General features: G+C 35.7%; 1 protein-coding gene across 1 annotated transcript; it reads right to left on the bottom strand.

Annotated features, from left to right (window-relative positions):
* Positions 1-6998: 6998 nt before the first annotated feature.
* Positions 6999-13858, bottom strand: LOC133333710 (dynein axonemal intermediate chain 4-like; the record flags this gene model as incomplete). Its single annotated transcript, XM_061541997.1, has 3 exons — positions 6999-7215; positions 7289-7501; positions 12405-13858. Coding segments are annotated over 3 exons (1884 nt in total), but the record flags the coding sequence as incomplete, so codon positions are not given.
* Between the last annotated feature and the right edge of the window lie 923 nt (positions 13859-14781).

Here is a 14781-nt window from a genome sequence, read left to right as displayed (position 1 = left end):
TCTCTCTTTTTTATGCCAATAGTAAATAATCAAAATTTATTGTTTAACTGATGACACTGAAAAAAAAAACGTGGGAATAATGGCTTAGAAGGGAAAGGGGTGTCACTTGAAAAACGATTTAAATTTGAATAGTTTCAATTGTGTGTGGTGTCAAGAGGGTTGAGGGAGAGTCAAGTGAAGGTTTGGAACTGAAGCGGTTTTTTATAGGGATTATAAAAAGAGGATGAATAAAAATTGGTAAATATTTTTGTAAATTATGAGCTCTTGACGAAATGACATCGAATAAAATTCTACGAAAATTTTTCCCAATTCACTCTTAAAACTAATAAAGTAGTATACTAGGGTTATGACTTTTAAACTTGTATTCAAAAAAAGCGATATCAAATGTTTTTGGAATGAATGAACTTTAGCCTACTAAACAAAAATGCATTCAATTAATTATTTAATAAAAAGGACACGCAAACTCCACATTGTAATTATGTTTTTGTTAAAAAAAACATATTTTTTAATACTTCTACAAGAAGCCAAAATGAGATATTTGTGGTAGAAATCGATTAACATTCGAAGTTTTCATTTACAATCAATTACATTTCTTTGTTTGAGATGTTGAAATTTTTTCTAATTTTTTTACCCTCCACCAAAACGCCGATTTATTCATTGACACTACTTCTTGGATGTTTGGTATATCAAATGGGCTATATCGGTCCACGTTTTTATATTGCCAATTTTTGGCATTGCGCACATTTTTCAATCGAATTGGCTGTAATTTGGCATTTAGGGTTTTAAATGTATATCAAATCTCTCTACTAAAAATTTTTAAAATTGACAACAGTTTCAGGTTAGCTCCTAATAGTTGGTACTTTGGGAATGTTGGACATATAACTTCCCCTCCTGCTGCAACGTGTCCACTGAATAGAAAACATTATGCCATCATAGCATTAGAAATCTTCCAAACTGAAACAACCCACATAATGATCCAAGACAGGTCAGTTGGTTCTTCTTAGCATTAACAAAAATATGTTCTTCTTAGCATTAACAAAAATATGTTAATATCATATTAAGTGAACGGATATATTGAAATCTGAAAGCTTGCCCCTTATAAATAACTTCCACACAAAGGACCAACATTATGATTTCATATTTTGATATATCTCGCATATATAGTTCCGTCCGATTCTATATTTAGTCAAATTTAGGCCGATTGGCACAACATTTTGCACTGCGTACGGATTTTAGTTCAGTTTGGCCCAGATTTAGATATAGCTCCCATATATAGTTTGTCCGATTTTATGTAAATGGTGCACGAAACTCCCAATATAAGTTCCATTTAGACAAAATTTTGCACAGGGTACTGGATTCAGTCAAGTTTTATGTGTGTGAAGTTTTGTTGAAATCGGTTCAGATTTAATGTTGTTGTTTAATGTTAATGTTACAAATGTTACATTAAAAATTCATGTCTGCCCAATTGACATGCAATTTTTTTTATAGATTTCAAAATTGTATGTGTATGGTTTTTTTATTGGTTCAAATATCAATGTATATTCCATTTGTTTTTCACCCGATTCCATGTCAATGGTCATCCAAAGATGATATATCTCTCTATCAACAGTATATTGTACACAGTATCATCTCTTGTACCCAAAGTAGTGAAGTGTATCATATAATCGACCCGCCCGACTTTTGAACTTTCGGTTATGGAAAGCAACAAAACTCCAGTTGCCAGTTCAACTGGCAACGCAATTAAAATAAAACTTTACATTATGAATATCAACTTTTCTCAGTTGCTGTCGATAATACTGTTTTGACATTTCTACAACTAGAAATATTGTAAAGAAACAAAAAAATGAATAAAATGTTTCAGAAAAACTAATTATATATGATGATAGGCTCAGTGGAAGGATTTTTTGATGATGAAAATTATGTTCAAGGTGTGTCATTTATTAGAAGGCTTTTAAGAGATAAATCTATTAGAAATACCATCAGTTCTGTGAGTAGATGCTGACGTTTAGAGAAATGTTCAATCAACTGCTCATATTAGCTTGAAGGCGTATTTTCGACTAGCAAAAGATACCGTTGTTGTCTATGTACACAACGGCAACTGTTGGTAGTCGAAAATACGCCTCAAACCCTGATTTCCGAAAAGCCTGGCGGTCAACAGTAATTCCTCCTCTCTTAAAAATGTGTGCAGCTCTGATGTTTTTTGTGGAGGGAAGTTTTCAAAAGTCCCATAGCAATGACTTCAACCTTGGCATGGCTCAACCGACAATGTCGGTGGTTTTCGCCGAAGTTATCCGGCTAATAGAGGAAAAACTGTGTAAAATTTTGATTGTATCCAAATTAATGGAGGAGGAAAAAGGGAAAAATATTTTTTTTATTCGAAAACTAAGTTCCAGGGTGATGTCGGATGTATTGTTGATACCCACGTACATATCATGGACCCAAAAGAAGATGTTCGCCACTTTCTGCCATTCATTTGGAATGCGTGTTGGTGGGCCATAGCAGTTAAGGTCTTCTGAAATGGCCTTCCACACATCATCGATAGTGGCTTTGGTTTGACCAAAAGTCCGTACGCCGCGTGCTACATTTAAGTGAGCTTACATCCGGGAAATAAGAACCTCAAATTGTTCCTTTGTAGTAATATTAACCATTATGGGAAGCCTACAAAGTTCAGTTATTATAACCAGCAACCAGAAAAAAATGATTGCCGAAAAATTCTATTTGAAGCAACTGAAGTTGACAACAGTTGCCATCCATAATGCAAATTTGGCAACTGGAAACGCAACTAAACTATGGTTGCCATCCGTAATCGACCCATTAGTACCATTTAATATAAATTTACCTACCTCAAATTTCCGAAATTTCCTACCCAAATCCTACGCTCCAACAATCATCTAAATTCCAAATTTAAGAATTCCTGCTCTATCGGTTTACCTAATTCCAAATAATATCAAATTTAGTAACATAATGTAGACATTAGTAAAACGTCCATCCAACTACCTACCACAACATATTTCCCAATGTACCAAATTTATATAGCACACATAATTACGAATTTCCCAAACTACAACCACAGTCCAATGTTACACTCGAACAGTAGCCTTTTCAGTGTTCCAGGTCTATCGGTTAACCCAAATCCACATTTGGTACCATTTTCTACACATTAGTACTTTCGAAAACATTCTACATATCCCAATTATACATCCCAGCAGTGGCCCTAACTCCAAATTTCAGGATTCCAACTCTATAGGTTCAGCCAAAATGTAAATTGTTACAAATTTTGTAATTCCAAATTTCAGGATTTTAGATCTATCGGCTAAACCAAATGCGAATTGTATCAATTTAAGTACAAATTTCCATAACTACCGACATCACACAATCCAATTTATTTTCCAACTGTACGATTTCAGACCAAATCCAAACGGTACAAATATAGTACATATTTGTACGCATTTCCAAAACTTCTTTCATACGCCAATCCCACATCCTAACAGTAGTCATTATTCCAAATTTTAGTGTTCCAGCTCCATCGGATCACCTAAATCCAAATTGTAACAAATATTGTACCATTTTGTACTTTTAGTAACACATGAGTAAAAATTTCCAAAACTACATATATTCCCAAACCTACACTCCGACGGAAAATTTCACGATTCCTGCTCTAAATTCAAATTGTATCAAATTCAGTACTGTTTTGTACTTTTTGTATACATGAGTACACACTTCCAAAGCCATATACTTATATCGATCCTACTTTTCAACCTTGGTTCGCATTCCAAATTTCAAGTTTTTAAATCCATCCGTTCACATTCTACGAAATTGAACCAAATTTAGTACATTACAGTACGTTTCGTATACTTATAATTCAAATTTCCAATTTCTTTGTTAAATTTAAGAGTTCCAGCTCTACCGGTTAGTAAAATGCTAAAGGTACTATATTTAGTACTTTTTGTGCCGCTCTAGTACGAATTTCCAAAAACCTTGCTTTATCTGACTCCTTCTGCTAAGAGTGACCCTGAACCCAAATTTCAAGATTCTAGCTTCAGACGTCAGGGTTTTGATGAATCGTTAAGTGAATCAATCAGACAGTCAATCACTTAATTCTTAGATAAAATGAAGCAAAAGGAGCATCCAATGTGTCCAAATTTGGTACTGACATTTGATGATCCCTCACAGACATCGAATTCAGAGACATGATACAAATGATCCAAATTACATTCCAAAAATAAGGATATATATATATATATATATATATCTAAGTCCATGTCCATCCGTTTGTCCATGTATTTTCTTAAACAGGCCGAGCAAGCGGCACTTATGATCTGAATGAAATGGAATTTGACACGTCTCATATATTGGCTCAAGAACGAACCTTACTATATTTTGTGAAAATCGGTTCTTATTTAGATATATACACAATGTATACATGTCTGACTTTAGCATATCGTAAAGATTTATGTATAGAACGGCTTACGCCGAGATTTAAATTAAATTGGTCCAGATTTAGATATATAGGCTTGCCTGATTTCATGTATACGGTGTACCTCATAAATTTTTTAAATTTTTCATAACGCATTGTTGGACCCGAGCATTTGGTCCTTTACTTACCGATATAAACTTTTGCCAATTTTCACAACTTGTTGAAAAAAAGAAAAACAAACTAACTAACTCTTTTTGCATATTAACTTGTTCACTTATCAAATCAAGTTTAACAATCATACATATGTAATAGTTTTGTGTGTGGGTGTGTGTGTGTTTTTTTTTTCTCCAACATACACACCAATTTTTATGAATATTCATAAATGAATGGTTAGCAGAATTAGTGCATTCCGGGGTTAGGATATGAATGAATTCAACTCTTCTGGAATATGAATGTATAAAAATTCTTGGGCAGAAAAATGCAAAAAAAGACAGAACATGTGTCGATTTTTAATGAGATTGTATAGAGAACGACCGAAATGCCATATGAATATATTAATCGAAAGTTACTCATGCATGGTATGCATATTAATAACAAAATGTGCGGAATATTTCTACATACATATACACTGGCAAATGGTGAGTCCCAAAAGGATAGCTGAATTTATATAGAATGCGAAAATATGCAGTGTAGTTGTGGGAAGTTTTAAGGACATGAAATGGGAATTCCGACGACATTTGAGCGGAAATTTAGATTTAATGGTAATTAGTGAAATTGATTCCTGATAGTGGAAAATGAAACATCCTATAAAAAAATCTGCTTTGCATTTAAGTATTTACTGTGGTTGCCGACAGGTAAGTACAATATAATTTTTCAAGGACCATCCAATACAAGGCGTGGCTTTTGTAAAGAATATTTTTTTTTTCAAGCGTCAACATAAGGCGTGGAGTTTTTATACCCTTCACCACACTGTGGTACAGGGTATCCTTTGCCAATTTGCGTCTGTCCGTCCGTCCATGTATTTTTGTTAACAAAGTACAGGTCGCATTTATGATCCGATTTGAATGAAATTTAATTGGCCCACGGACGAACCCTATTGAAATTGTAGAAGGGTACCCCACAATTTTCGGTATTTTGAGGGTATTTAGCGCGTTTTTTGACTGAATTCGCTGAAATTTGGTACTTTGAGTTCTTATTGGGTAGCAAATCTCCCTACTAAAAATTATAAATATAGGTCCATTTATCGGATAGTCCCCATGTAAGGATACCCTCAATTTTCGGTATTTTGGGGTTCATGAGCTCGTTTTATAACTTAATTCTCTGAAATTTTGTACATTGGGTTCTTATTGGGTACCAAATTACTTTATAATATGCATAGAATCACTTTCTGAGTCGATTTATGCATGTCCGTCCGTTCATGTATTTTTGTTAACAAAGTACGGGTCCCATTTATGATCCGATTTGGATGAAATTTGGCACAGGTCACTTAATAGGCCCAAGGACGAAATCGGTTCAGATTCAGATATAGCTCCCATATATATTTTCGTCCGATTTTAACTTATTGATGCACCAAACTTCCAATAGTGATCCGATTGAGATAAAATTTTGCATGGAGTATTGAATTAGGTCTAGATAGTTATATGCCAAGTTTTGTTGAAATCGGTTCAGATTTAGATATAGCTCCAATGTATAGTTTCGTCCGATTTAATCTAAATAGTGCACGAAACTCCCAATAGTGGTCCGACTAAAGCAAAATTTTGCACAGATTACTGAAGTAGGTCCCAACTGATGTATGTGCAATTTTGTTGGAATCGGATCAGATTTAGATATAGCTCCTATATATAGTTTCGTCCGATTTAAGTAAATTGTGCACCAAACTCCCAATATTGTTCCGATTGAAGCAAAATTTTGGACAAAGTACCGGAATAGGTCCCGACTAGTGTATGCGAAATTTTTATATCAACAGGATATTGTAGATATTAACATGTCTTGCATGTACCCATAGTGGTGAAGGGTATCAGAGAGTCGGCCCCGTCCGACTTTTGAACTTTCCATACTGGTTTAAGAATATTTTTGTTAATGCATCAATTTTTAATTTTGCGAAATCCCTCTTCCTTCACATATATTAATAGTGTCTGTTTCACTCTGCCCGGTTTTTTTTCGAATTTCATTTAAAACCGATTAAAAACTCTTTAACAGCCATATAACTTTACTGCAAAAATACTATCCAAAAACAGATTATAAGTAATCCCATTAACAAAATGGAAATAAAATAAAATCAATGAAAAAAGCAACAACACACACACATTCAAACAGATGTCCTATTCAAAATTAAATGAAGTTTTTATTTCAATTCAATTTAACATATTCAGTGAAATGTTATTTTTTTGTGTTGTTGTTTTCGTTGTTGATAAATTGATCCAAAAAATTATATTGGATATAAAGAAAAAATTCAACATCATGTTAAGTTTCCAATTTAAGAGCATGACTACAATTAAGGTTTTGAATGGCTTACACAAAATTGCCGCATTCATATATAAATTGGATACATATGTATGAGTGTATGTATGTTTGTGCATATTTAAGGTGGTATAACCATACCCTTATTGGGATAACCAAAATAACCCAAACTTTTCAATTCAATCAACAATTCGGGAAAATTGTTAACAGCATTAAATATTGCCTTTTCGAGTGCATCGTATTGGTAATGTGGTGCAAATGGCATCTCCTCAAATGCCTGGAGAAATACTTTACCACGTTCATTGCCAATGGCTATGGAATTACCATCACGTGAAAATCTAAGGATAAATTTTATTATTTTAATTAAATATTGATGGAATTGTGTGTTGGGATATTCTAGATTCTACTCACAGCGCCAATGTATTGTAAGACGAACCCAATTTGTGTACGGAGACTGGCTTCAGAGTACTCCTTTTTAAATCCCATATTTCGCATTGTTTTCGATTTAGTGCAATCAAAATTGTGGAATGTGTACGACTCCAACCAGCCCATTGATAGGGACCATACATATTGTGGAGGGTTATCAGGGGCTTGAAAATTCCCTCCATCCATATTCGTATAAACCTGAAAGAATAATAAATTATTTTTTATTAGTAAATTGTACAATATTAAAGTATAGTAGTGTAGGAATGTGATCCTATAGTATACGGTCTTCATGTTTAACCCTATATGACCAAAGGTTTTATTCTATAATCTACGGTACTACTTGAAATTTTGTCGAAGACATTAAGGAAAATATATAAGTATAACAAAATATATAAGTATAAGTATAACACCTGACAATATAGACCAATATTGTCCCCACGTAATAGTAATTATTTGTACTACATTAACTATGCGGAAGGGTTTTGAGATATATAGCCACTCGGAAATTTTGAAAAATAATAGAAAACCAGTAAGGAAAGTAGTAGTCAGACTGGGTCGACAATAAGATACCCTTCACCAATTTGGGTATATTGTACATATCGACGCCTTCGAACCATAGTATGCTAAGTCGACTTAGCATGTTTTAAAGTTCTTTACGTTTTTAGATACTACGGTCCTTAATTTAAATTCTCTGACATTTTGGTAATCATCGGCCAATCCAAACCAAAGTTATAAGCAAAAATTTACTTAGCATGGCACGTAAGATTTAAGAAACTTCCATACTTTGAGAGCTTCTGCTGAAAAACTCACTTTTCATACTTAGCATACAATGGTTCGGAGGCGTCGATATGTATCCTTACAATTACATGTCAATGTTCCCTCGAAGGAACTTTTTGAAACCTATGATAAATTTAATTTCATTCGGACAGATTTAGAGTCGTCTGTGTACCATGGGACAAATTTATCGAAAACGATTTATAGCAAAATTGAAAAATGCTACTCGGTACGCCACATTGTTAAAAATTTAATTTCAATCAGACACCCGTTCGAACTAATTTCAACAAAATCCAATAACGTCATTCAAGTCTCAATTTAATACGTTGTGCAAAATTTCGTGTTAATCGGGCAAACATTAAGAGTTTGGTGCACCATTTATGTAAAATCGGACGAAAATCTATACAGGAGCTATATCTAAATTTAAACAGATCTTCACGAAACTTAGCACACATCATTCTAGACACAATTCAGTACGATATGCCAAATTTCGTGAAAATCGAAAAATATATTCGGACTTTGGTGCACCATTTACATTACATCGGAGGAAATATATATCTAAATCTGAACTGATTTTCACGAAACATAGCACACATCATTTCGATTTTCTCGAAACATAGTACACATCATTCTAGACCAGGGTTAGCCAACAATACATATGCAAACTGCTATGATTGTGTTGGACACACGCATAGATCCGTGGGGAGAGTAATTTTCGCTCTCTCGGTACAGATCGTCTATGTTAAAGCATTGCAAAGCATACGACATGTTCGATGTCGAGAATAATGTTGAGTTCGAACACAGAACTGAGATTGTATTGGTACTCTCCCAAAGCGCCCACGGGCGCCTGTTTGGTGAACAGTGTTCTAGACCCAATTCAGTACGCTATGCCAAATTCCGTGCAAATCGAAGAATATATAGAGTCTTTGGTGCACCATTTACATTAAATCGGACGAAGAGATATATGGGAGCATTATATAAATCTGAACCGATTTTCACGAAACTTACTACACATTATTCTTACTACACATTATTCTAAGCTTAATAAATCGTAAGTAACATAGGGACTTGGGTGCACAATTTACTTTTAAATCGGACGAAAATATATATGGGATCTATATCTAAATCTAAACAGATTTTCACGAAACTTAGCACACATCATTCTAGGCTTAACTCAGTACGTTGTACCAAATTTCGGGCAAATCGAAAAATGTAAAGGGACTTGGTGCACTTGCATTTACCTTAAATCGGACGAAAATATATGTGGGAGCTATATCTAAATCTGAATCAAATTTTCCCAATTTCAATAGGGTTCGTCCTTGGGTCAAATAAATGAGCAGTGCCAAATTTAATTCAATTCGGATTATAAATGCGACATGTACTTTGTTTAAAATTTAACATGGACAGACAGACGGACGGTCTCTCTCCCTTAAGAGGAAGAGAGACTTAAAAATAGCCTCCATTATAAGGTGGAGTGGAGTTAAATTGGGATGTTGAGCACATTTAATAATCGAATTGGTTGTAATTTTACATTTTGTGTTCTAATTGGTTTGTACATTTACTTACTAAAAACTATAAATATTGGTCAACTTCTTAAATTACCCTCATATAAGGGTGTCTCTCAAATTTCGGCATTTTGGAGAGTTTTGGTACTTTTTAGCCAAACCGTATTTAATTTTATATTTTGGATACAAGCGTGAACCCATTGTTCAGTATTTTGACCATTTCAGACACGTTTTTCAACCGAAACGCCTCGTTTTCGGTATGTTCAAGGTCCTATTCCAATCTGGGATTTTGTAGTTTGGTATTTCGTTTTCTCTTGGATTTTGGGTATGTTGAATCTCCACCACCAGGTGGAGTGTATAAAAAGTTCGATTACGGCGTTTTTGACCATTTTTACGATTTTCTTAAAGCGGTTTATCGGGCATATTGGACAATGATTTTTATAAGGTAGTAGATGTGTTAATGAAATGCATTTTAATAGTGTAAATAATTTACTGAAATGTGCTAAAAATTCAATTATAAAGTCCTCGGTCTACAACAGGAAAACTCATATCCCATTTGGTACGAACTCTCTGTACACAAATTATCAATATCTGTCCACTTTCTGGGGTAGACCCACACAAAGGTAATAAAAAAAAGGTTTAGTCCTCATATAACCCCAGTTATACCCTTAGGCGATTTTCTACGGCAAAAATGTGCCTAATCGAAATAATGTTTCTTTGGACCAAATTCTCTTCAGATTCAATTTGGAGTCGATTTATAAATATCCGCCTGTCTGTATGTCGGGTTGGCTGATGCGATAACTCTCGATGGGAAAAATCGATTTTTCCCAAACTTAGCAAATCGTAATATTTCTTCTAAACTCAAATCAAGTTCGAAGATGAAAATATCGGTCCACTCCTTCTGATACCTCCCCCACAAAAGGGTCAACATTTAGCTGAAAGATAATTTTATAAAATCATGTGAACGGACTATTCGATTTCAAGAAAACCTATTATATTGTCAAGCATATATCAAATACGAGGATGGGACTGATTTGTTCACTCATTCTCGTACCTCCCTCAAAAAAGGGCTAAAGTTCTCAATATTTATAAATCCAATATAAGGCTAATGAAATGTCCGATTTGATCCAAGCAATGCACGTCGTAAAATTTCTTACAAACTCAAATTTTGTTGTGAAATGAGGGAAACCCGCACAATTAATTTTATAATAAAATCAAACGGATTTGAACCAAACTTTATACAAGCTAATATTTTAACCATGCCGGTATAATGTTGGAAGTTTGGACTTACCGGTCCATTCCTTCTATTACGTCCGCACGAGTAGTCAACATTTTGAAAATTTTTAAATCTTATTTGAAGTGCATAGATGACAACCATCGGCCCACGCCTGCTTGTACCTGCCCCACAATCCATCAATATTATGATAGAAACTATTCAAATCGTAATATTAGGGTGGAGAAAAAGAAATCCATTTCGGAATGTCCGATTTGGACCGTTTTGTTGTATGATTTGTTGCCATTAGAAGACCTGCTCTCTAATTTCTAAAAACTCTAGTAGTGGATTTTCACAATTCTCCCTAGATACCAATTTTAATCATTAAAGAAATTTTGCAATGCAAGAAAATGATGATAATCGCTTGGTGCCAAGTCCGGACTGTATGGCGGATCCATTAAAACTTCCCAACCAAGCTTCCGACGTTTCTGGCGAGTCACTGTAGATGTTTGTGGCCTAGCTTTTCCCTGGTGGAACATGACACCTCTCCTGTTGGCCAATTCTGGTCAATTGCTATCTTCAAACGGTCCAGCGTTTGGCCATATGGAAGCAACTCATAATAAATAATCCCCTTTCAGTCCCACCAAATGCATAGCGGAACCTTCCTGGTCATTTGTCCTGGTTTGGCCACAGTTTGAGGTGCTTCACCGCTTTTTGACCACGATCATTATCGCACAGGGTTATCGTATGTGATCCATTTCTCATCTCCAGTCATCATCCGTTTAAGAAATGGGTCTATCTTAATCTGTTTGGCCAAGGCTTCGCAAAAGGAAATTCGATCCATCCTATTTTTTTCGGTTAATTGGTGTGGCATACAAACATCGAACTTTTTTTGAGTCCAGCTTTGTGTAAATGATTGATTAGTAGCCCCTGGGCGATGTTACGACTGCTAACATGCCGGTCAAATTCAATAATTTCTCCGATTTTATCGACATTTTCGTCGACCTGCCGGATTTCTTTTTCCCAACCTAATATTGCTTTGGGAATCTTTTTGGACAGCTAAATGGCAAGGAAATAATTTATATTCGTACATCGAAATGGAAAATTTACATAGACATCATTCGAACAATTTCCCGGCGGCTGGGGACTAGGTACTGTTACGAGGAGGCTATTCCTAAAACATGTATAAATCTATAAACACTCCGTGCATTAAGCACATATATAAATACTCCCCCTTCATTATTATCAACCCTTCAATTCGTCTGTAAAGTCTATCTGAGCGTCAACTTGTCTGTAAAGATTTCCTGCCTCCAACCCGTCCGGAAAGACCTCTTCTGACATACTGACTTCACCTTTTCTATACAGACATCGGAATTTAACTGGCCTTTAAAGACTTCCTATGGTCTAGTCCTTCTCCTTTCAGCTCATCTATAAATTCTCCCTTCAGCTTATCTATATATACGAACTCTGTATATATTGTAAAACTATCTAATGGTATGAGCTCATATTTTTTTATTTTATTAATACTCGTATATCCTCATTTCAAAATCTAGTTTTAACTTCGATCATATGGTTTGATAATTAAAAACAAAAATAAAATTTTACTCACCAATCATTGCCGCATGTGAGAAACAGCTTTGGAGACCATGGGGAAAAATCCATACAGTTAACAGCGCCCTTATGTGTTTTCAATACCTCCAAATAATGATGTTGGTAATTTGTTGAACATTTATGCAGACAACCCTCATCCGTTAAAATATAATAAATATCCGCATGTAAAGGGTGTTTTGTCAAATTCAAGCACTGTGGTCGAGGATTGGCTTCCTGAGTAGCAGCATTTAACACCGTAACCGGCAAGCCTTCTGGTTTACCTTCAATCCGCTCTAAAGACATTTGTTTATTACCCAGTAAATAAGGCCCACGTATTATGTGAAATCTCGTAACAGAACCATCTTGAGATAGCGAAAGAAAGGGATCGATATCATCACCACCATCATCATCGGAATTGCCACCTTGTTTTATCCATTTAATTGCTAATACTGGATCCACTCCAGGTGAGGAACTACGTTGTGATATTGCCACAGGAGGCTGATTAAATTTTGATATATCCCGCACCTCAATTGAACCATCGAAAAGTCCAATGGCCAATAAATTCGGCATGTAGGGTGCAAATTCCAATGCCACCACGGGGTAGTTGTAGAAATAGTAACGTTCCGGATCACAAGGATTTTTAATGCTCCAAATGCATACCTCACCGGTGGAAGGTAATTTCGCCGCCTGATAAGAATAAATGCCATAGGATACGGCTAAGATATCACTATTCGAATAGCAGAAACTCATATCGGATACAGCTCTACGTTCATTATCGGGAGCATACGGTTGTATGGTAAATAAATTCTGCAGGGAATATTTATAATTTATATTCGAAACGGTTAGAGGAATGGGATCCATATTGCGGAATCTTCTTTGAGCAGTTTCGAAATTATTTCCCGCCAACAAACGTTTCAATATCGTGCTGGCCCAATGGAAGGAGGGCAGTTTCGCTATAGCAGCAAATTGTTGTTCTGGCGACAATTTTGTAGTGTTTTCTTTTGCGGTTTTATCTTCCTGATCCTCCAAAGCTAACGAATCCACTTCTTCAAGTTTACGATATGTATCAAACATTTCAAAGTATGAAACATAACTGCCAGTATCTGTCGTGTCTTTGCGTATTGTATTCACTTTACGCGATTTAAAGAGACTATCATTGGTCTGGGTTTCAGCATCGGATCGCCGACGCACCTTTCCCTTTCCTATGGTCAAATAATCATATTCCTTATTATCTTTTTCGGCATAGTTTCCATCCTCGGTATTCTTAATGGCTGTCATGCTTTGTTGTTCGTAAAGTAAAATAAGTTCGGTTTTACGGAGAATTACTCGTATGAATGGTAAATTGAATTTGGTTTTCATATCTTTTTCGGTTTTATCTTCGATGGACGAGGAAGAGGATGAACTGGATATGTCGATATATGGTGATATGGTGGTGGAAGTTCTTAAATCCGTAAGCATCCGCTCGCTGCCAATCTAAAGGAGAAGGAAATAATTTAGATCCACATTTTGAAGCGAAATTACATAATTCTAACAAAAGCCAGGGGCTAGGACCTTAGATAGATTCCGAAAATATGTTCACTATTTAAAATCATGCCGAATCATGCGAATGCGCCTTTATATATTCTCTGCATTAAGCTCTTTTAGAAAGACTCCCTCCCTTCTTTAATAACTACTTCCTAGGTAATATATAAAATATCCCGGGCTTCATCTAGTCCCTAAAACCCTAGTATCTACAGATACCCAGAATTCAGCTCCAGCTCGTCTATAAGAACTCCCTTCAGCACGTCTATAAAAAATTCCTTCATCTCGTCTATAAAGACTCCCTTTAGCACGTTTATACAGACTCCTTTCATCTCGTCTATAAAGACTCTCTTCAGCTCGTCTATAAAGACTCCCTTCAGCTCGTCTATAAAGACTCCCTTCAGCTCGTCTATAAAGACTCCCTTCAGCTCGTCTATAAAGACTCCCTTCAGCTCGTCTATAAAGACTCCCTTCAGCTCGTCTATAAAGACTCCCTTCAGCTCGTCTATAAAGACTCCCTTCAGCTCGTCCTCCTTCAGCTCGTCTATTCAGCTCGTCTATAAAGACTCCCTTCAGCTCGTCTATAAAGACTCCCTTCAGCTCGTCTATAAAGACTCCCTTCAGCTCGTCTATAAAGACTCCCTTCAGCTCGTCTATAAAGACTCCCTTCAGCTCGTCTATAAAGACTCCCTTCAGCTCGTCTATAAAGACTCCCTTCAGCTCGTCTATAAAGACTCCCTTCAGCTCGTCTCTAAAGACTCCCTTCAGCTCGTCTATAAAGACTCCCTTCAGCTCGTCTATAAAGACTCCCTTCAGCTCGTCTATAAGACTCCCTTCAGCTCGTCTATAAAGACTCCCTTCAGCTCGTCTATAAG

Source organism: Musca vetustissima, unplaced genomic scaffold, assembly GCF_032173495.1.
Source record: "Musca vetustissima isolate MV318-11 ecotype Yass unplaced genomic scaffold, APGP_CSIRO_Mvet_v1 utg339627, whole genome shotgun sequence".
Lineage (NCBI taxonomy): Eukaryota > Metazoa > Arthropoda > Insecta > Diptera > Muscidae > Musca > Musca vetustissima.
Note: the sequence above shows the minus strand (reverse complement) of the source record. Positions and strands in the feature narration are given on the sequence as shown.